The sequence below is a fragment of the Nanorana parkeri genome, unplaced genomic scaffold (genome assembly GCF_000935625.1).
Source record: "Nanorana parkeri isolate BGI_ZX_2015 unplaced genomic scaffold, ASM93562v1 scaffold565, whole genome shotgun sequence".
NCBI lineage: Eukaryota > Metazoa > Chordata > Amphibia > Anura > Dicroglossidae > Nanorana > Nanorana parkeri.
This window is the reverse complement of record NW_017306833.1, coordinates 228,351-249,254: the sequence shown is the minus strand read 5'-3', so window position 1 is coordinate 249,254 and position 20,904 is coordinate 228,351. Positions and strand designations below refer to the sequence as shown.

At 44.1% G+C, this 20,904-nt stretch overlaps 1 protein-coding gene and 1 long non-coding RNA gene across 2 annotated transcripts in view; one reads left to right on the top strand and one right to left on the bottom strand.

Annotated features, from left to right (window-relative positions):
- MATK (megakaryocyte-associated tyrosine kinase) overlaps nt 1–20,243 on the top strand; it is a 54,630-nt gene extending 34,387 nt beyond the window's left edge. The window contains exons 7-12 of the mRNA XM_018562196.1: nt 9,103–9,205; nt 13,099–13,183; nt 13,273–13,346; nt 19,605–19,803; nt 19,908–19,994; nt 20,067–20,243. Coding sequence (XP_018417698.1) covers nt 9,103–9,205; nt 13,099–13,183; nt 13,273–13,346; nt 19,605–19,803; nt 19,908–19,994; nt 20,067–20,243 — 725 coding nt within the window. The remainder of the gene's footprint in view (nt 1–9,102; nt 9,206–13,098; nt 13,184–13,272; nt 13,347–19,604; nt 19,804–19,907; nt 19,995–20,066) is intronic.
- On the bottom strand, nt 9,835–11,714 carry LOC108791666. The gene is made up of 3 exons (XR_001941518.1): nt 11,368–11,714; nt 11,175–11,182; nt 9,835–9,845 (listed from the first exon to the last, which is right to left on the bottom strand). It is a non-coding gene; the product is annotated as an uncharacterized LOC108791666 (long non-coding RNA).
- Nucleotides 20,244–20,904: the final 661 nt, after the last annotated feature.

Here is a 20,904-nt window from a genome sequence, read left to right as displayed (position 1 = left end):
CCGCTGAGTTCATCACGGCAGGCTTTGTATTCATTAATACAAAGCCTGCCCTGATTGGCTCAGCGCTGAGCCAATCACGGCAGGCCTTGTATTGATGAATACAGGCTTTGTATTCATTAATACAAAGCCTGCCGTGATCGGCTCAGCGCGGTATACTGTATGTAGCCGATCTACATACAGTATACCGTATCCTTCCGTATGTACCCGGCGTATAAGACGACCCCCGATTTCCGGGGGATGTTTTAAGGTCTCAAAACCCGTCTTATACGCCGGCAAATACGGTAATCATACATTAAAACAGGGATTCACAAATCCCAGGAGCTCCGTATGCTCCTTTAAAAATGACAGCTGCCTCCTAACTTTTTGAATTTTTCTCTAGTTTAGTCTTGGAGCTCGGAAAAGAATCTGTACTTGTACTTGTACCGAGTACGGTACTTGGTATTTGAACATCCCTAGCTCGTACTGTAGAAGAACTTCTAGGAGTAGCAGTTCAGATCTGCAGTCCACATGTCCCCACCCAGGTCAGATTCCCATGCAGCTACATACGAAGGTGTAGGTGGCTGGGAGTTCACCAAGAGTTGGGCATATAAAGAAGATAGCATGGCGTATGAGGATTTGTCGCACAAAGACATTCAAAGTAGGTTTTACGTAGAAACTCCAGGGATTCTTGCCACAGACCATCCAAATAGTGTCTTATTTGAAGGTAACAGAAAAGTTCAAAAGTAAGGGTTTTTTAATTGCTTTAATCCCTTCTCTCCATAACTTGTATGGTTATTCTGTGCCCTTGTGCATATCTGACATACTTCCTGCCCCAATACTTCAACTCTCTTTTGCTGCCTTTAACCGTTTGAAGACCAGGTGTTTAGACCCCCTTCCTGGCCAGGCCATTTTTTAGTGTTCAGCGCTGCAGTACTTTGACTGACATTTATTCCGTCATGCAACGCTGTACTGAAATTAATTTTATACCATTTTTTGGGGACAGATAGAGCTTTCTTTTGGTAGTATTTAAATCACTACTCCGGGTTTTATTTTTTACTATATTCAGGAGAAATTAGTGAAAATTTAGAAAAAAAAAAGTTTTTTTTTTTACATTATGTTATAAAACAACTAATATTACCCACTTTTTTGGTAAAATATAAAAGATGGGGTCACGTCGGGTAAATAGACACCAAACATGTTAAGCTTAAAAATTGTGCGCACTCGCAAAATCGCAAAAGACTAGCATACCCAAAATTGGCCATAGGCGACGCTTTAAAACCTTTTACCGCTCATCAGTTTAGTGTTATCAGTGATTGATGGCCCTAGACTTATTGCTCTCATTCCGACGTTCGCGGCGATATGTAACATGTGCGGCGTAATAGGCGCAATCGTCGTTTTCGCAGGTATGCGCAGCTGACGCATGTTTACATGCGTGTATGTAGGGGTGGGGACTTTAAGAAAAATTTTGTTTTTTTTAATTCTTTTTTGTGTAACTTTAAAAAAAATTGGGGGGAAACTTTAAATTTTTTTACAATTTTTTTTTTGTTCACTTAACTTTATTGCTATCACAGAGGGGGCTGAGAAACCCCCTTATGTGATAGCAAAAGAGGTGACAGGTCCTCTTTATGGAGACATCAGGGGTCTCCAAGACCCCTAATGTCACCTAGGACCCCCCTGAAGAAGCTGATGAAGCAGAGATCTGCTTCATCAGCTTCTCTCCAGCATCTGAAGCTGGAGAGTGACACGAGAATGCGGAAGTGATGTAATATACACCGGAGAGGGGACCGGAGGGACCTCGTGTACCGAGCTCCCTCTGATCCCCTGTGACAGAGGCACTATGCTGGTCCCGGGTTCACACCGGAGCCCGGGACCAGCTCTACAGCGGGAGGGGGAGAGCCGCGGAGGGGGGGGCGCACGTCTCGGGGCCTCATACAAACGTTCCGCCGGCTCTATAGCCGGCGGATCGCTTGTATATTAACGGGCATCGCTGCCTCTTTTCAAATAACGGGCATTTCCCGCTCGCGCGGGCGGATGTAACAGGACGTGTATACACGCCCAGTTACATCCAAGAAGCTCCCAGCCGGCCGTGTATACACAGCGGCTGGCCGGGAAGTAGTTAAAGAATGCAAGCATTGCACAAAAAGTTTATGCGATATGCTGTCTGAAAATGCTGTTTTGGTCTTATTCTTGTCTGGCTTCGATATTCAAAAAGGTACTGTATATCTTTACAGGCTCTAAAATATCCACATTCGATCTTACCAATGTTTTGCAAGGAATCCACCAAATCAGTCATCTCCCTCTATCAGAGAGGCTTTCTAGTGTCTGTGGACATCAAGCATGCATACTTGCCTGTCCCCATCTCTCCAATGCATCAATGCGACCTCGCCTGTGAGCACCCAACACTTGCAGTTTGTAGCCCTACCCAGGGCCATTCGAAGGGTGAAGTGAGTGAGGCACTCGCCTCGGGCGCAGGTGCGAGAGGGTTGCAGCCAGGGCCGGACCTGGACCTGCTCGACCGGGTGCCCACAGGGGTAAGAGGTGTGCGGGTGCTTTGGGATTTGGATGCAGTGCTGATCGCATCACATTAGCATCTAACTCACGTGCAGTTCTGCCACTTATTAGCTGGTTCCCAGGTGTGGGGGGAGTTAAAAGCGGCTGCACAAGTACAAATGCAGTAATCTGGATCACAAGAGGAACGTCAATGCTAATGCATTGGGAGTATTTTCTCCCATCACCCCTTAAAAAAACCCTTTTACTTCTCTTTGCTCTGTCCCCATCTTCAAATGATTCATGCTCTGTCCCCATCACCTCCTTAAAAAAAAAAAGTATTTTTCTCCCCTTCTCTGCCCCCAATAACCTCATCCTCTGTCTACATCACCCCTTATAAATTTTACTCCCCTGCTCCATCCTTATCACCCTATGTCCCCATACTCTGTTCCCATCACCTATTAAAAATCCTTTTTCTACCCTGTACTGTCCTTATCACTCCATGTCCCGATGCTCTGTCCTCATCACCCCATAAACAGTTCTAATATAATTTCCTATTTATTTACTTTCCTCAAAATAACCTCAGAGGGGGCACAATATCACACTTATCTGAATCTGGGTGCCCCCTTTCGCAAGGACCCACATTGGTTTTTTTGTGTTGTGGGTTTTTTTTCTCTTTTTTTATTACATGTTTAACAACATACTAAACTCCATTCAAATAGATCTGAATTCTGAAAATAAACTTCGGATCGACCGAAATTCTGAATAAAAAATATCGCATGGATTAGAGTTTCAGAAAATAAAAAAAAAATCCAAAACGAAATAAAATTTTTGGCCATGCACGTGTCTACTAGAAGTCATCCAATTCTACAATTTGCCATGGGGGATCTAAGCCATTTGTTAATTTCATCTCCAGACCCCTACAACACAATATTCTGTCATTGTGGGACAATTCAGTTCACTCTTTAGACAAACCTCATCTGACCTTAAAGCCCAGGGTAAGTTTGGCCTTGTGGCCTAGGAATCCACATCTGGATTTGGTAAAATCTTTACTCCCACTGTCTTGGAAGATAATCACAATGGGCTGGGAAGTAATGATTAGCTGAACATACCAATGTACTAGTAACCTCCTCTCAGAGGCGGCTCTAGACTTTGTGAGGCCTTAGGCGAAACTCAAATGTGAGGCCCCCACTTACACCCATAATGAAAAAAAAATGCAAACCATAATGAAAAGTGTACTGTGATGATCAGTGATTAGAGCGGGGTGGATGTCCAGCGGAAGGGCCCAGGGCCGGTGCAAGGATTTTGCCTACACAGGTTCCCTCCCCCCCTTCCTGGCGCCCTCAGCCTCTGGGAGGTGAGCTGATTAGGGTTGCCACCTTTTCTTCCAGTGAAACCCAAACACTCTAGCACCGGGCAGCATTTTGTTTTTGCAGAATATACAAGCAAGAGTGAAAAGAAACAGCCAGGAGAGAGAGAGAGAGAGAGGGAGGGGAGACAGCCAGGAGGAAGAGCGAGGAGAGACGGCCAGGAGAGAGCGGGGAGAGACAGCCAGAAGAATGAGCGAGGAGAGACAGCCAGGAGAGAGAGCCAGGGGAGAGAGAGAAATACGAGACAGCCAAGGGAGAGAGAGATGAGAGACAGCCAGGAGAGAGCGAGGAGAGACCGCCAGGAGAAAGAGCAAGGAGAGACGGCCAAAAGAGTTCGCTGAGGTGACATTCAGGCACAGCAGGGGGACTAGATTGCCCGGTGCCCAGCATTTAGGTTGTGTGGAGTTGCAGAACCTACATGTGGGCGCTTGGGCACAGGATGGCAGTGAGCTGGTAGCATTTCTGGTTGCACACAGTCAGTGGCGAAGCTAGACATTCTGTCACCCAGGGCGAAGACTCAAAGTTTCTCCCCCCCAGTAGATGTTCTCCATTTACACACTCCCTGCCCCCACCCCACACTTCTGGGCTCTCTTTTTGTAATGGTGGCGCCCCTCCTGATCCACCACAAAAGGTGAGGCTTCAAATCGACTCATTCTCCAGTTCTGCTTCGTTAATTAAAGATCCGTTTTTGGGCTCGCTTCTATTTTCTCCCTGCGAGTGTGTTCTGTGTATTACCATCTGCTGCGGCCAGTGGCGTAACAACCGGGGGGTGGGGGGTGCGTTTGCCCGGGCGCATAGATGGCGGGGGGCGCTTGCCGGGCCGACTGTCAAACAGATTAAGGCAGCAGGCAACAGGCTCCGTTATGGCAGGTTATGCGGCCGTGCTGGAGTCTCACCTGATTCCTGGATCCACCAACAAGCGCGGCCTCCCGTCTCCCACGCTGTTAGAAGTTGCATACAGCGTGTGCTGGTTACTACTTAAACCGGCGTGCGCAGCTTCTGAGAAGATATGCTATTAGCGTAGCTGGAGCTATGCAAAATGCGCAGCCGCCTTCCCCGCTATGCTAATAGCGTATCTTCTCAGAAGCTGCACACTGCGCGCGTCGGTTTAAGTAGTAACCAGCAGACGCTGTATGCAGCTTCTAACAGCGTGGTAGACGGAGGCTGCGCTTGTTGGTGGATCCAGGAATCAGGTGAGTATTAGAAAAAAAAAGTTTTATTTTATGTTCTATTCTTAGTTCTATAATGGCATTGTAGTACTTTCAGGTGGAATACAGCTTCATAACATATCAGCTAGGGAACTACAAGTCCCAGCATGCCCTCATTGCCCCTGTACAACAACCAGATATTGCCGTTCCCTGGGTGATATGTGTGTGTGTGGGGGGGGGGGTGTACAGGGACAATGATGGCATGCTTGGACTTGTAGTTCCTTAGCTGATATGTGTGGGGGTGGGGGGTACAGTTCCAGTGGATGTTTATATAATATGTGTGGGGGCGAAAAAAATATGTTCTGCCCCGGGCGCCCATAACTCTGGTTGCGCCACTGGCTGTGGCACATGCGGTATGCTCTGCTAAACAAATTAGTCACAGTGGAGGACCTAAGGAACTATACCTCTTGCATATACCACAGTGCAGTACAGAAAAAAACTAACCCAGTCACAACAGTCTCTGCAGCAAAGGAGCTTACAAATGTCCCCCCACAGTCACACGAGTCAGTACAAGTATCAATACTTTTCCTCAAGTACTCGCCGATACCAAGATACTTTTTTTAGTGTCATGTGACAGTTTTTCTAAAACAATACAAAGTAATGATTTTAGGACTGTGGTGGAGCACCAGGGCCCGGTCACAGCTGCAACCGCTGCAACCCTGATAGTTCTGCCACTGACTCCAAGCTGTAGAGGGATTACAAGTCCCAGCAATGCATTATACAGCAATGCAGAATACCACCTCCTATGGAGGACTACAAATCCCAGTGATACATTATACAGCAATGCAGAATAGTATATGAATTTGCTACATACTCGTTGCTGCTACTATGCACTGGGGTGCTGCCTGATGTCTTGATAGGAGGGTCTCAGCAGGTGCAGATGGAAGATCGCAGCAGGCACAGATGGAGGATCTCAGCAGGGGCAGATGGAAGATAGCAGAAGGAGGACTGATAGATCACATCAGGATAAGACACCTAACTCCCATAACAAGGTGACATGTAATCCCATTATTTCCTGACACCCACCAAAGAGAGTCACCATGTCATATTCCAGCTGTTATATTCAATTCGGATTGGTGATAGTGGGGAATTGCTGAGCTTTGTTCAGACTTGTGGACCTAGAGTTCCACAGCAGCTAGAGCGGGACACAGACAAACCGGGAATCTGAACATTATATCTTCCAATATAGTGTTCGTTCAGATTCCTGGTTCGTCTGTGTCCCATTCTAGCTGTTTGCCCCCATTCCTTCCAGAAGTCAATTATAACCAGGCAACACCAAATAACATGCACAGAATCTGTTTAAGGTTATAAACAGAGGTGGACATACCTCTCTCCCATTTGGTGTATAATATAAGATTGAAGCAGCTGATTATTGATTTCTGGCAATATGAAAAATGAGAAGAGCACATCACCCCAATCTTCTGTGGATATATGAAGTTGCAATTTGTCTCTGACTGTAAGGGGACATTTGCCTAGTTTAGTGTGTAGCAAGTGGGAATATAAGGTGGAATTTAAGGCCCCTTTCACATGGGTCATAACAGTTCCTTGGGCCAGTTCTGATCAACAGCAGCTAGAACGGGACACAGATGAACCGGCAATCTGAAAATGTTATCTTTCAATACAGTGTTCAGATTCCCGGTTCATCTGTGTCCCGTTCAAGCTGCTTGCCCCCATGCTCTGCAGTGAGTCCGCCATAGCTGCCCTGGTTCCTTACCTTATGCTGCCTGCCAGTCTGGATGATCACCGTCTCGGTCCTCTCTCCTCCTGCTCTTGCCGCTGCTGCTGGGGCTGCACTGCCACACGTAATAAAACCAGGCTGGGCTGCATACGGAGTGGAGTCCCAGCAGGGGAATGTGGAGTGGAAGTCCCAGCAGGGTTGCCCTTCTGACACTCAGACCGACGAAGGTGCTTTTTTCTATCCCTCCACAGCGCTGACTATGCCTACCCCAGCGTTAGACTAGGCGAGTTAGGTGACCGCTAGGCCCTCCGTGAGCGTGTGGCCTTAGTCGGTCGCCTAACTCGCCCAATTAAAGAGCCGCCTCTGCCTCTTCCTCTTTCCCACAACCCTAGCCTGGTAGTTGTAAGAGGCATCTGGGGATAGGGGCTTATCAAAAACTGTAAGTCTCCTTTAAAAATAAAGGGATACCAGCCCCCTGCCATGTGAAATGAAACCTGGTGACCTGCCGAAAGAACAAACACACCACGTATTCACACCTGACAGAGACAAGTGCTCAATCAGATCCAGGGTCCCACAGCTGAATGTATACAAAGGGATGGGGTACAGGCAGTCCACGGGTTATGAACAAGATAGGGACTGTAGGTTTGTTCTTAAGTTGAATTTGTATGCAAGTTGGAACAGGTAAATTTCTTTGCAAATCCAGCCAAAATTTTTTTTTTCGTTTTAGATAGCATAGGGAAGGTTTAACCCCCTGTAACATTTGTTTTGCAGTCCTCACAGTGGCTCTAATCCCACACCATACTAACCAAAACAAAACAAAAATGAAAAAATTTGCATGGAGTTCTACTTTAAATGCAATTTGGACAGTTGTTTGTACAATTTCCTGTAATGTACAGTACCAGACCTGGAAGAAGAGGCCGGCACTCCTCGTCTGCACGTCTAACAACCTGTAATGTACAGGAGGTACAGTACTACGAACATCGTCGCGAGCACGGTAGCATTACAACTCACTAGTCCACTGAACAGCCTGGGACCTCCGTTTGTAAGTAGGAGTCATACATAACTCGGATGTTCGTAACTCTGGGACTGCCTGTATACCCCAAATCCCCATGACATCACTAACCAAATATGGACATGACCAAATTTGGTCAATTATGTTATTGGGTATACCGTGCTCCTTCGTTTACGGATTACACCTTCGCCAGATGTTTATAAGTAGGTAGGTGCCTAAGTGTTCGGTTCTAATGTAGTATCAACCAGTGGCGGAACTACTGCCACAGCAACTCACGTGGCCGCTATGGGGCCCAGGGCAACGGGGTCCTGATTTCTACGGCCACACACAGCTTCTCATTTGTTGCCTCAAGGAACTGTTATGACTCCTGCCAGCCAGCCCAGTGTAGCAGTGCAGTGGTGGAGTTATCTCCTCTTTGGCTCTTACTTCGGCTTTGACGTCGCATACCATTACATGCGGACTGCCACTTACAGGTGCAGCTGCTGTAAACTGATCATTAACTTCAATGAGTACAGCGGCCACATCTAAATGGGCCACCTGGGATTCCTGCCACAAGAATGCCAGAACATCCCATGTGAATGAGGTCTTAAAGTCACTAAAGATGCATTGGGGCTGCAACTTTTCCAGCGCTACCCCAATGCATAGACAAGGCAATTTGCCTTATTTTAAATGGACTCAGTTCACACCACTGCACTGTGGTGATGTGTGCTGAAAAAAAGTCATGCAGGCTGTACTTTTTTCAGCACAGCGGTGCAGTGCAATACAACTACATTGCACAGTGCTGTGCCGATAGAACTTCATGAAATAGCATTCATGACTTTCAATAAAGTTCTAACAAGAGAATAGGAAAATCGGAATGCATCAAGATTTGAGCATGTAGGTTGTGGTACCACCTGCATGCATGCATGCTGGAGCCTGGGGGCGACAGAAGGGACTGGGAGCAGAACAGGCATAGGAGTTACTGTAGTACTTTATAAATCATACAATAAAACTTTTATTCCAAATAAATATATATGTAAAATCTGTATTGCATGTCACCGAACACTTGCTGCAAGGTGTATTGCATTTTTAACAAATGCATCTATATATTATATGTAGAATGCATATGTTGAAAATGCAATACACCTTGTTTTCAGTGGCCTGCAATGCAAATGCAATACCATAGGTATTGGCAGTCGTTATACCGTCGATATACGGTGGGGGGTACGGTTTGCGGGAGGGGGGCAATACAAAATTTTGCTATGGGGTCCTGTGATTTCTAACTATGCCCCTGGTATCAACAGAAATATTTTATCTTTATAATCAGAAAGTTTTTCGTTCTGTTCTCCTGGGACTGATAGTTTTTGTGGTCCTTTATGTTTTCCTTAGATGTCCTTGAAGGGGAATATATGGGACAACCTGTAGCCATTAAGAACATTAAATGCGACATCACTGCAACAAACAGCTTCTTGGCAGAAACTGCCATTATGACGTGAGTATAATACATTTGAGCAATCAAGAAGGAGGTTAAACATAGAAAGAATGTTTCATTTCAACATCACAATAAAAAGCTACCAGTAGTTTTTAAGAGTTTCAAAATATAGCATGTTACAGACAGTCTTTTATTCATGGCTAAATGTTCACTTTATTACTGATGTTCATATGTGATTAAAAGGAGAACTATGAGGTGAGTGCTTTTCACTCACCTCATAGTTCTAGCCGACGTGTGACAATGAGACTGTCACAGGTCGGCTCAGTAGATCGTGAAGTGAGCAAACACATACCGACGTTCACTCACTTCTCGATCCTGTCACAGCTCTCTGGCGTGACAGGGGAGTGGCTGGATTCCCCCCTCCCCGCTCCGATCCTCCAGCGCTGACTGGCAGAACGGACGGGGGAGGGGGCGGGTACAGCTGGCTCTGCCTCTGCTGGCTCTAGATAGGCAGAGCCAGCTGTCACTCACGCAGCTGGGCGGATCCAGACATAATTGCCGGGATCTGCTTCAGCTGCGGCATCTCATTATACCGCGAGCTACACCTCGCGGTATACTGAGACACCGCAGTATAGCGCGAGCTACAGCTATACTGAGCTTAGGGTGATGGGTGGACGCTAGTTTGTGTCCTCCCATTACCCTAAGGACAACTATGGGGAAAAGCCCTAACCCCATAGTTCTCCTTTAAGCTAATTTCGATAGTAACATAATAAACACAAGTGAAAAAGGCCTAAAATTCTTAATTTCAAACTTCCAAAACATTTTATAAAATGTTGTAATTGCATTTTTACACTTTTTTTTTACATTTCAAAGCCAAAAAGGGGGATAAGGGGCAGGAAAACAAGGGCGGCTGACACAGACAAGGCACCAAATGTAGATCACATGATACTATAATAACAGTAACCAAACAGAACATCACCCTCCATCCATTGTTTGAAAGACCACCAATAAGCTGGAGACAGAACACACAGTATAAACACCCATACATATCAGGTCAAAATGTAGACAAAAATATTGGACCTATTGACCTTTTGTCAGGATGTATAGACCACAGGAGACAGGTCCACAGCTGAGTCTGATGTAGTATCATTTTTTTTTTCTTGGACCAATTGTTATTGGATATATAGAGTATGTTGTATTGGTTTTCTAGCAACAAATAGTGTTCTCATTACAGTCTCCACAGTATAGTGATCAAGGATCAGTATCAAATTATCAAATAAGAGGATTACATTCTATCTGCAGTTGGAGTGTCTCATTATTATGTTGGACATCACCACATCAATACAGCACTAATTTAGGGTATTTCCAGAGAAGGTACAGCATGCCTTCCTGGTCATGATCATATTTTATTCTCTGTTTGTCCTCCCTTAGCATACAGAAGTTTAGGTGTTCTATTTGTTCTAGGTAGCATAAATAATTGTGAAAGCCTGTATTCTAGGCATACAGACAGCCAGTGATCATTTTAATACAACTAAAAGGGCATCTGCAAAATCTTACAGTATAGGAAAAAATTTCTTCCTGACCCGATCAATGGAGAATAATTTAAGTAGTAATTCTACTAATTAAAGTAGAAAAGGCATCCTTAATGCTTGAAAAATATTTCCCATTTTTGGACTTTACCACATTTTGTGTATATACACCTTGAATTCAAATGGATTTAAATTGGAATGTACAGTATGTCACTGACCTACACAAAATAATCCATAATGTTATATTCTAAGAGAGTTATTCACTATGAAGCGAAGGATACAGCCATAACTTCAGCTGATCCTTCGGCTCTCTTCGCCTGCCCTTCGGTTCGACTGAATATTCACAATAGCCGGTACAGCAGCCGAAGGCAGAGCATGTTCGGCTGACCGAAGGCAGCCAATGTACGGCGGATTTCAGCCGATGTACGGCTGAAAGCAGCTGTAATGAGCCGGAGTGGACAACGTCCTTCGGCTCTGTTCACTTCGGCTCGGTTATTCACTCGGCTGCCTTCGACAGCTTTGTGAATAACCCTCTAAATATTTGCAATTAAAAAATAACATGCACTAAAAAAAAAACTACACCAGTTTTTGGAACACCCCAGGAGCATCGGGGAGGCGCCAAGAGGCAGGGGCTGGGACAGGCGGTAGCTCGCCTCGCGGTGGACCGCCAGCTCAATCCCAAGATCCAACTACGGGCACCAGACTTGCCCTCCAATAGATCCTCGTTAAAGGATTTAAAGTGTACTCATTCCAATTACAGGGCCTCGAAAGAGTCCTGTATTGTTATTTTTCGTTACTACCTCCCCGAGTCGGGAGTGGGTAATTTGCGCGCCTGCTGCCTTCCTTGGATGTGGTAGCCGTTTCTCAGGCTCCATCTCCGGAATCGAACCCTGATTCCCCGTTACCCGTGGTCAGCATGGTAGGCACAGAAAGTACCATCAAAAGATGATAGGGCAGACATCCGAATGCATCGTCGCCGTCACAGGGACGTGCGATCGGCCCGAGGTTATTTAGAGTCACCAAAACGGCCGGGGAGGGGAGTAAGGTGAGCATTAGTGCAAAAAGCAGGAAATAAGCCAATAATAAGAGATGGAAAGATCCACATTTGAGATGTGAGAAACTAATAGCCACTGCTGAAAACAACCCATATCAAAGCCTGTGTAGAGTTTGGTAGAAAATAGGTAGGAGACACATACTAATCTAATTGGACCGAAATTGAACATTTGACCATAGTGCAATGTTATGCATTGTGGAAAGTCATCCATGCTTTTCCCTTTGTAAACACTATCTACAGTATATGTATCCCTTTGTGTGGATACCTTGTACTGGCAGGGACTGGAAAGATAGTTGGGTGTGAGGACAAAATGGGTGGACTATAATACAGTTCAAAAGTAAAACTTGTTTCAGACTACAAGAGAGCAGAGAGTGGGTTGATGATTCAACTTTCAGCAGGTCAAGGAACCTAAACACACAGACAAAGCTACAATGCCGTGGATTAAAAACAAGGACGCAAATGTCTTTAAATGGCCCAATAAAAGGAGGTAACACTGTAAGCCAATGAGAACAGCACAAGGTGACAGAGAACTCTGATTGACCAAACAGTACATTTAGCACGCTGTTTTGTCATATGATCTATCTGCTCTCTAGCTCTGCCTCTACTTGCAGTTTCTACTTACCATTTCTACTTTCAATGGTAGATTGCAAAGGGAGACAAATCAGTATACTATGCAGTATTTTTCAAAGGAATCATAAAATGAGGAACACTTAAAGCTTTAGGATATATAGTATTTTTAGCATCCTTTCCCTTACACTGAAATTCTTTAGAGAAAATTCTGAAACTTCTTTTTTTCCCACTTCCAGTTAGTTACTCTATTGTCTGTGGTAGTGTTGCGCTTTCCATAGACATTACACAGTTGTCTCAATAAATGGGTGATTTTGAGAAGAGCTTTTAGGAAGATCACAAATCTGATTTATGTCGATGGATAACCTTTGTTTTAGATATTGTTTGATTGATTAGGGCTAGGTTGGACTAGGAGTGTGGCTAGAGTTCATTATTTTATTTTTTTATGCTTTGATTCAATTATTTCTAAAAAATATGCTCCCAAAATGAATACAAATCTGTCCCAGGAAAACAATCTTGTTTTTTGGTTAGTACACAAGCATTTAAAACGTTTTTCGCACATGAGTCTACACAAGTTAAAGTGGGTGATTTGCTCTAGTTGCAAAGGTCTGAAATAGCCATGGTTTAATATATTGCTGGCTTCTGTCATAAATGTGTCCATTTATGACAGCAGGAAAAAAAAGCTGTTTAAGGTGGTGCCTGGGGAAATGTTTTCAACTTAATCACTTCCAGATAAACTCTAAAATCAGCTCTAAATTTAACTGTTTTTGAACTATATAATAGTAAAATCATTGTCTCTTCAGGACACTTAAACATAAGAACCTTGTAAATCTGCTGGGAGTTGTCCTCCACAATGGACTATATATTGTGATGGAATTCATGAGTAAGGTAAGGAAATTCTACACCATCCCCTCAAAAGGTAAAGAAAACTTTCCAAAGTCAAGATATAGTCCTTATTATCTTGTTTTTCTTTTAAGGGAAACCTTGGAAATTATCTCAGATCGAGGGGTCGTGTTTCGGTGCCACCACAGCAGCTTATCTTTTTTTGCTTGTGAGTTGCAAATGTATTTATTATTTTTTACAGCATATCAATTTTATGTAGAAATGTATTCTGTATATACATTTGTGTTTGACCTCTGAAAAACAAAGTGAAGGACAGAGCTCGGCTTTCATGGGGGCGATACTGCTTCCTCCTTAATGTAGGTTTTTTTTTTTTTTCTTCATTATTATTAATATTATTATACAGGATTTATATGGCGCTAACAGTGTGCGCAGTGCTCTACAATATACGGAAGACATTACATTTACAATACAATTTAAGACACGATGGTAAAGAGGGCCCTGTCTAGTGATCGCCTAAAGGTACTCAGAGTAGGAGATAGGCGGTTCCACAGAATGGGAGAGATAAGAAGTTTCACAGAATGGGAGAGACTCTAGAGAAGTCCTGGAGGCGAGCATAGGAGGTGTTGACAAAGGAGGAGGTCTTGGGAAGAGCGGAGATGACGGTTAGGGTGATACTATAAGAAAAGGTTGGAGATATAGCCTAGATGGTTTGTAAGTGGTTGGTAATACTTTGGATTTTATCCTTTGAGCGATTGGAGGCCAGTGGATGGATTGGCAGAAGGGGGGTTGCAGATACTGAGCTGTTGGTTAGGTGGATGAGTCTAGCAGCAGCATTCATGATAGACTGAAGACAGGATAGCCTGTGCAGTGGTGGGCTAATGAGGAGGGAGTTACAATAGTCAAGACAAGAGAGAACAAGTGAGTGGATGAGTAGCTTTGTGGTTTCATTGATGAGGAAGGGGCATATTTTGGAGATGTTACAAAGGTGAAGATGGTAGGATTTGGACAGTGATTGGATGTGGGGCAGAAAGGTGAGGTCCGAGTCAAGGATGACACCTAGCACCTCGGCATGGGGGAGGGATGGATAGTTGTGTTATCAATCCTGATCAAAAAGTTAGGGGAGGGCGCCCTGGGGCAGGGAATACCATGAGCTCAGCTTTTGAAAGATTGAGCTTTAAGAAGTGTTGTTACATCCAGACTGATATGTCAGTTAGTAAATTGGTGATACACAAGGAGACTGAGGGTGTGAGTTGTGGAGTGGAGTAGTATATTTGAGTGTCATCAGCATAGAGATGGTATTGGAAGCCACGTGAGATGATCAACTGACCAAGGTAGGTGTAGATACAGAAGGGATCCAAGGACAGAGCCTTGGCGAACCCCAACAGAAAGGGGAAGAGGTAGATTGGTAGGTGACACTAAAAGAGCACTTAGATAGGTAGGAGGTGAACAATGAGAGAGCAGAGTCTTGTAGGCCAAGCGAGTGGAGTTTTTTGAGGAGCAGTGGGTGGTCAGCTGTGTCAAAAGATGCAGAAAGGTCTAATAGCAAGAGCAAGGCATAGTGGCCATTGTTTTCAGCCGTTAGCAAGGTGTTAGAGAGTATTAGGAGGGATGTTTTAGTGGAGTGTAAGGGGCAAAAGCCAGACTGTAAGGGATTGAGGAGATTGTTATCAGTGAGGTAGCGGCACAGGCGTTTGTAGGTTAGGAGTTCTAGGAGTTTGCAGGTGAATGGGAGTAAGGAGATTGGTCTGAGTTTGTTATGGTTGGTGTGGTCCGGTGAAGGTTTTTTGTAGAGCTGCAGCTAACGATTATTTTCAAAATCGATTAGTTAGCCGATTATTAAGTTCAATTAATCGGTTAATCGGATAAAAAATCAAATACATTTTAAAAAATAGCTCCAGTGATGGGACTACTAGTTTGTATTGAGATTGTAGTCCGTCACAGGAGCAAGCTTGGAGCGGTGGAAGTAAAAAAGAAAAAGTGTGGTGTGCAATATAGTGAAATTAAAAGTGTAAAATTATACAGCAATGAATGCAGAATAGCACCGGCTATAGATAACTACAAAATCCAGCAATAGTACATTATACAGCGCAATGCAAAATACCACCAGCTATAGAGGAATACAATGGGGAGGAGGTGCGGCGTGTGGATTCGGGTGGGCGGGTCTGGCAGCTGCGAGCGTGAGGTGGGGAGGAGGTGTGGCGTGCAGCTTGGGTGGGGCCGTGAACAGGGCCAACTAATCAGAGACCCATTAATCGATGATTGAAAAAGTTGACAACTTTTTCAATAATCGATTATAAATCGATTAGTTGTTGCAGCCCTAGTTTTTTGGGTATTGGTGTGACTAGTGCATGTTTTAGAAAAGATGCCAGTAGAGAGGGGAAGATTGAAAATGTTAGTAAAGAGGGTGACCGAAGTAGTGTTAAGGGAACAGGGTCCAGGGGGCAAGTGGTGAGGCAGGAGTCAGAGAAAAGCTTTGTAACCTCCTTGGTGGTTACACAGTGAAAAGAGGAAAGTAGCAAGTGTAATAGTGGGACTGGTACAGCAATAGGGGAAGGTGACTGGACACCGGCAATTCCATCTCGGATTGCATCTATTTTGATTTTGAAATGAATGGCAATGTCCTGGGCAGAGAGTGAGTCAGTGGGCGAGGCGGTGGGGGACATAGAGAGTTAAAAGTAGAGAGTTAAAAGTAGAAAAGATGATAATGTTGCTATTCTACGCTTAGGATAAGCCCGAAACCAGGTCTAAATCTGCTATGCTAAAAGCACAAGGCTCTTGAATATGGCCTCTATATAAATAAAAGGTCTCTCTGGGTAACAGTGTGCTGATTAGGGGGATTCAGGGTTGGGGACAGGGTGAGCGTGAAACTGATAAGGTTGTGGTCTGAGAGGGGAAAAGGGGAATCGGAGAGGTTGCAGGGAGTGCATAGGTGAGAGAACACAAGATCTAGAATGTTGCCATCAGAGGGAGTTTAGTGAGTGTGTCCATTGTTAGGTCAAAAGAAAAGGTTAGGTTGAGAAGTTGAGTGGTAGCCGGGGTGTTAATCTTAGTAGCAATGTTGAAGTCTCCCAGAATGATAGTGGGTATTTTAGAGGAGAGAAAGTAGGGTAGCCAGGCAGAGAAGTCATCAAGAAAGCGAGATACTGGTCCAGGAGCCCGGCATATTACAGCAATCCTCAAAGGGAGAGGGAAAGGGAGGGAGGTGAGGGCAGAACTTGAAAAGTGCATTGTGGGGATAGGATTCCCACTCCACCTCCTTCCTGTGAATTGGCTCTTGGTAAGTGCGTGCAGTGGAGGCCATCCTGGGAGAGGGCAGCAGGGGAGCTAGATCTGATTCCTGAAGCCAGTAACAGCAAGCATGTTAAAAGAATTGGAGATAAGAAGATCATGCACAGCGATGAGCTTGTTACAGACAGAGCGGGCATTCCAGAGGGCACTTGTTCTAGGAAGCAGGGTATTTGAAATTAGGGTGTGTGGATTGAGGCTGCTGCCAGAGGAAAGGGAGTGCTGGTTTGGAGGGTGAATATTAGAATACATAGGGCCAGGACTGGGAGAGATATCCCCAGAAGTCAAGAGAAGCAGAAGGGTGAGTGAAGTAAAATGAGAGTGAGTTTTATATGAGCGCACATGCCCCAGATAATAACAATCAAGTAGATACCAAACATGCCTATGCAATAATGTCCAGAGGACAGATTGGTCACATTACATCTCCTAGACAATGTGTACATCCGATTTATATGTTATTCACTAAAGAGCCGAAGGATCCAGCCATAGCTTCGGCTGATCCTTCGGCTCTCTTTGGCCACTCTAGCAGGTGCCAGCTTGAAGACTCTAGCAGGTGCCAGCTAATAGGAAACAGTTGGACGGAGCTAGTTGTTTTTTTTTGTTAAAACATTTGTTTTTAATCTTCCTCTTTTTTCAACAAATGTTAAATCCGTTTTGCAAATGTCTTTTTTTTAACGCTCTTTTCACTGATTTGCCATTCTGCTCGGTACCATGGAGGTACGGAGCAGAATAGCCGAGCCGAATGGCCCTCGGCAGCATTCGGCTATTCACTCACTGCCGTTAAGCCCCTTTGAGAATAGGGGCGAACGGCAGCGAGTGAGCTGCTGGAGCTTCGGCTCAGTCGATCCAGATGTTGGATTGGCTGAGTCGAAGACCTTAGTGAATAGCCGAACGTTGTTCGGCCATATCAGCTCGGTTATTCACTCGGCTGCCTTCACCCTGTAAATGAGTGAAAAACATGGTCATCAAAAAATTCATACTGGAGGTGTCTGTGAATTATCATAAAACACTTCAACGCTCCTCAGCACTTTTGATCTTAGTGTTAGCAAACAGTAGTCCTTAAAGCCCATCTACCCTATGACAATTATATACACAGGTTTTTTTTATTTTAAATGCTTGCAGATGTTATTTGCCACATTGTTTCCTATGACAGCTGTATAACCAGATCTTCCTCTGATATGCCTAAAGCTGGCCATACACCTATAGATTATCTGCAGATTTTCTATAGTCAGATGGAAAAGGTGCAACAGATTCCTCCATCTACGCTAAACTGGCCATAGAAAATCTGCAGTTAATCTATAGGTGTACCGTGTATTGCCAGCTGTAGACCCTTCCTGTCAGATATCTCCCATATCATTTAAGGACAAATTGTAATTTTTTAGTGCTTGCACCATACTCTAAACTCGCGCCAACACTCTGTACCAGCAGCAAACACTTAATCAGGTCAAAAGCCAGATATCACAAAAGCAAACAATAAATGTGCCGCGCTAACCTTACCTCACAGATAGTGAACTTAAGTGCAACCCTTACACAAAGAAAACTATATATAGAACATACAAACTGTAACAGAAATATAACTAAACACAGTGCAAGCTTCAAAAATGATTGACCTTAAATGTGTAGATGCGATACTACAAAGTGAACATATATAAAGTGTCCCAACAAGCTAAAGGCTTTATAATATTTATGAAAATGTAAAGCTAGTCCTTATGTGAATCTGTGTCAAAGTGAACTGTGTAATGTACCAGCGCAATCCGTGCAATCTGCCTGGCACGACTGGAGTGCCATTAGAAAATAATGGCACCGCCAGCGCGATCGGCGGCGGTGTGCGATTCCGTGACAGCGTGGCCATCCGCGTGGTTTCGTGCACAATTTCCGCACGGTCACGAATCGCCCAGGTGTGAACCTGGCCTCACAGTAAACAATTGACAATTACCCATTTGGTATGCAGTTACACACACACCTGCTGGTGCTCTACATCCTGTCAGTCCTATTAGCATGCTCCAATTTCATGACCCTTTTGAATACAGATAGCAGAGGAAGAGTTTGTCATTTATTGTTCCTATTAGCAGTTACTGTATTTGCTGGTGTATAAGACTACTTTTTATACTTAAAAACATCCCCCGAAAATCGGGGGTCGTCTTATACGCGGGGTATACAATGTATACCTTTAGTTTGTTTAGGCTAAGCTGGCCCACAACAAACATCCCTAATCTGTCAGCCCGCTGGATATGCGGTAATACTGTATGTACGGTAGCTTTGGCTACATACAGTAGCTGAGCCAGTCACGGCGAGTGATGTACACAACCTCTGCCAATCCAAGCAAGCTTTGTATTCATTAATAGAATACATTGCTCGCCATGATTGGCTCAGCGCGGTATACTGTATGTAGCTGAAGCTACCGTACATACAGTATTACCGCACATCCATCCATGATGTTTTTAAATGGTGTTGCCTCGGAAGTGGGGTAGTCTTATATGACGAGTATAGCCCAAAACCTATGTTTTAAGTGGAAAATTAGGGGGGTCGTCTTATACACCCAGTCGCCTTATACGCCGGCAAATACGGTACATTTTCCTTTTGAATAGAACACTTGATAAAACTTGAAGTCTATTCATACATGTACATCCTTACCTTCTATGAAGTCATCATTATTTATAGTCATAAACGAGGGGGGTTCTCGCGTTGCATGTTCCTGTGGGGGGTTTAGTTACTGTTGGTTCACGTTCTGAAGGGGGGTGCCAGCGGGTCATGGTGGAAATTCAGGGTTCTGAGGGGGACGGATGGGGGCGGTTTGTGGTGCACAGTGTCCCGCTCAGCTCCTAGCAACTAGTGACTTCACTGAGGGAGCTCTTAGCAACCTGGGACGCTCTGGCTGGAAAGGGGACGTCATGCACACCTGCCACTCCCCCCACATGACCCAATGAGATGCTGCCTGGGGCAACAGCCTCAGGCTGCCTCATTTTAGGGACAGCCTTGGCCTTTATGAGTATCACAGACATTACTTAAAGGTCAGAATTGCTACAGCAGATACTATGTACTATGCGTATTTCTGCTAAAACACGTTATTGCTGCTTTTTAACTTGGTGGCCATATACTTGCTAACAAGAGCTGTAATGCATGAATGAACATGTACTTAGCATTTTGATATCTCCCTGTTCTTTTTTTTTTTTAAACGTAGGGATGTAGCTGAAGGAATGGAGTATTTGGAAGAAAAGCGGCTTGTACATCGTGATTTGGCTGCACGGAACATTTTGATATCAGGGCAGGGGACTGCAAAAGTCAGTGACTTTGGGCTTTCCCAGTCTAAGTTACTGCGAAAAGACCAATGCGAACGTCTTCCTATCAAGTGGACTGCTCCAGAAGCACTGCTGCACAATGTGAGGAGTAATTTCTTAGCCATCCGTGTTTCTTCCTCTGTGTTTTTACTTTATAAAATCAATCTGTTAGATTTAATTACATATTTCTCTCTCTCAACTTTTAGAAATTCTCTTCCCGATCAGATGTGTGGAGTTTTGGGATCTTTTTGTGGGAAGTTTATGCTTATGGGCGAGGACCATACCCTAGTATGGTAATTAGGTTTTACTGTTCTTTGCAATATTTCGGTATAATAAAAAAATTAATCCTCTGTTTCCTTTTACAGACAGTAAAGGAGGTTTATGAGAGGGTATGCAATGGTTACCGCTTGGAGGCCCCTGAAAGTTGCCCATGTATAATTTACAGCCTAATGAGGAGCTGCTGGGAGGACGATCCAGCAAAACGTCCTTCGTTCAAAAAGCTAAAAGAGAAGTTGGAGAAGCTAAAAGCTGGGAATCAATAAAAGTACTCATAGACATATAATGTATATTTGTCATCCAAAGATGACAAAAAATGGTCAAAATCTGCTATTTCAGCTGTCCAATGGTAATGTTTGCTCTTATGATTTTGTGACTCAGAAGCTAAAGTCAGAGCAGCAAGTAATTATGAATGTATGCAATTCATTACTTCTTCTAAGAGGTTATTCATTTTGTGCAAGGCTCATATGTAATGAATAGTTGGGGGAAAAATATACAACAAAATCCAAATTTGCCACTCTACTTAACGCAACTGTAGTTTATAGTGAACTGTAATTTATTTTTCACACAGTGTACACATGTCAATTTCTAAAGTAGTTCACATCTTTTACCTTCTTTCTCTGTTTAAATTACTTAATTAGGGTTTTGTCAACCAAAAGACAGCAAACAATAAATAAAAAGCAACCAAAAAGAAAAGACAGGTATGATTACAGGTACAAGGAGAATATTGTACACAATTTACATGGAAATATTCAGGGAAACATGCAGGTTCCCAAAATCTTCAAGTTTTATACATAGGGTGTTTAATCCAGCACTCCCATGCTGTAAGGTAGGAGTTAAATTTACCGCTTTTCTAAACAAACATACGTTCATAGGCACATTGGAGGTTCAACCTATGGGTGACATCATTGTAATTTGGTGGAGAGG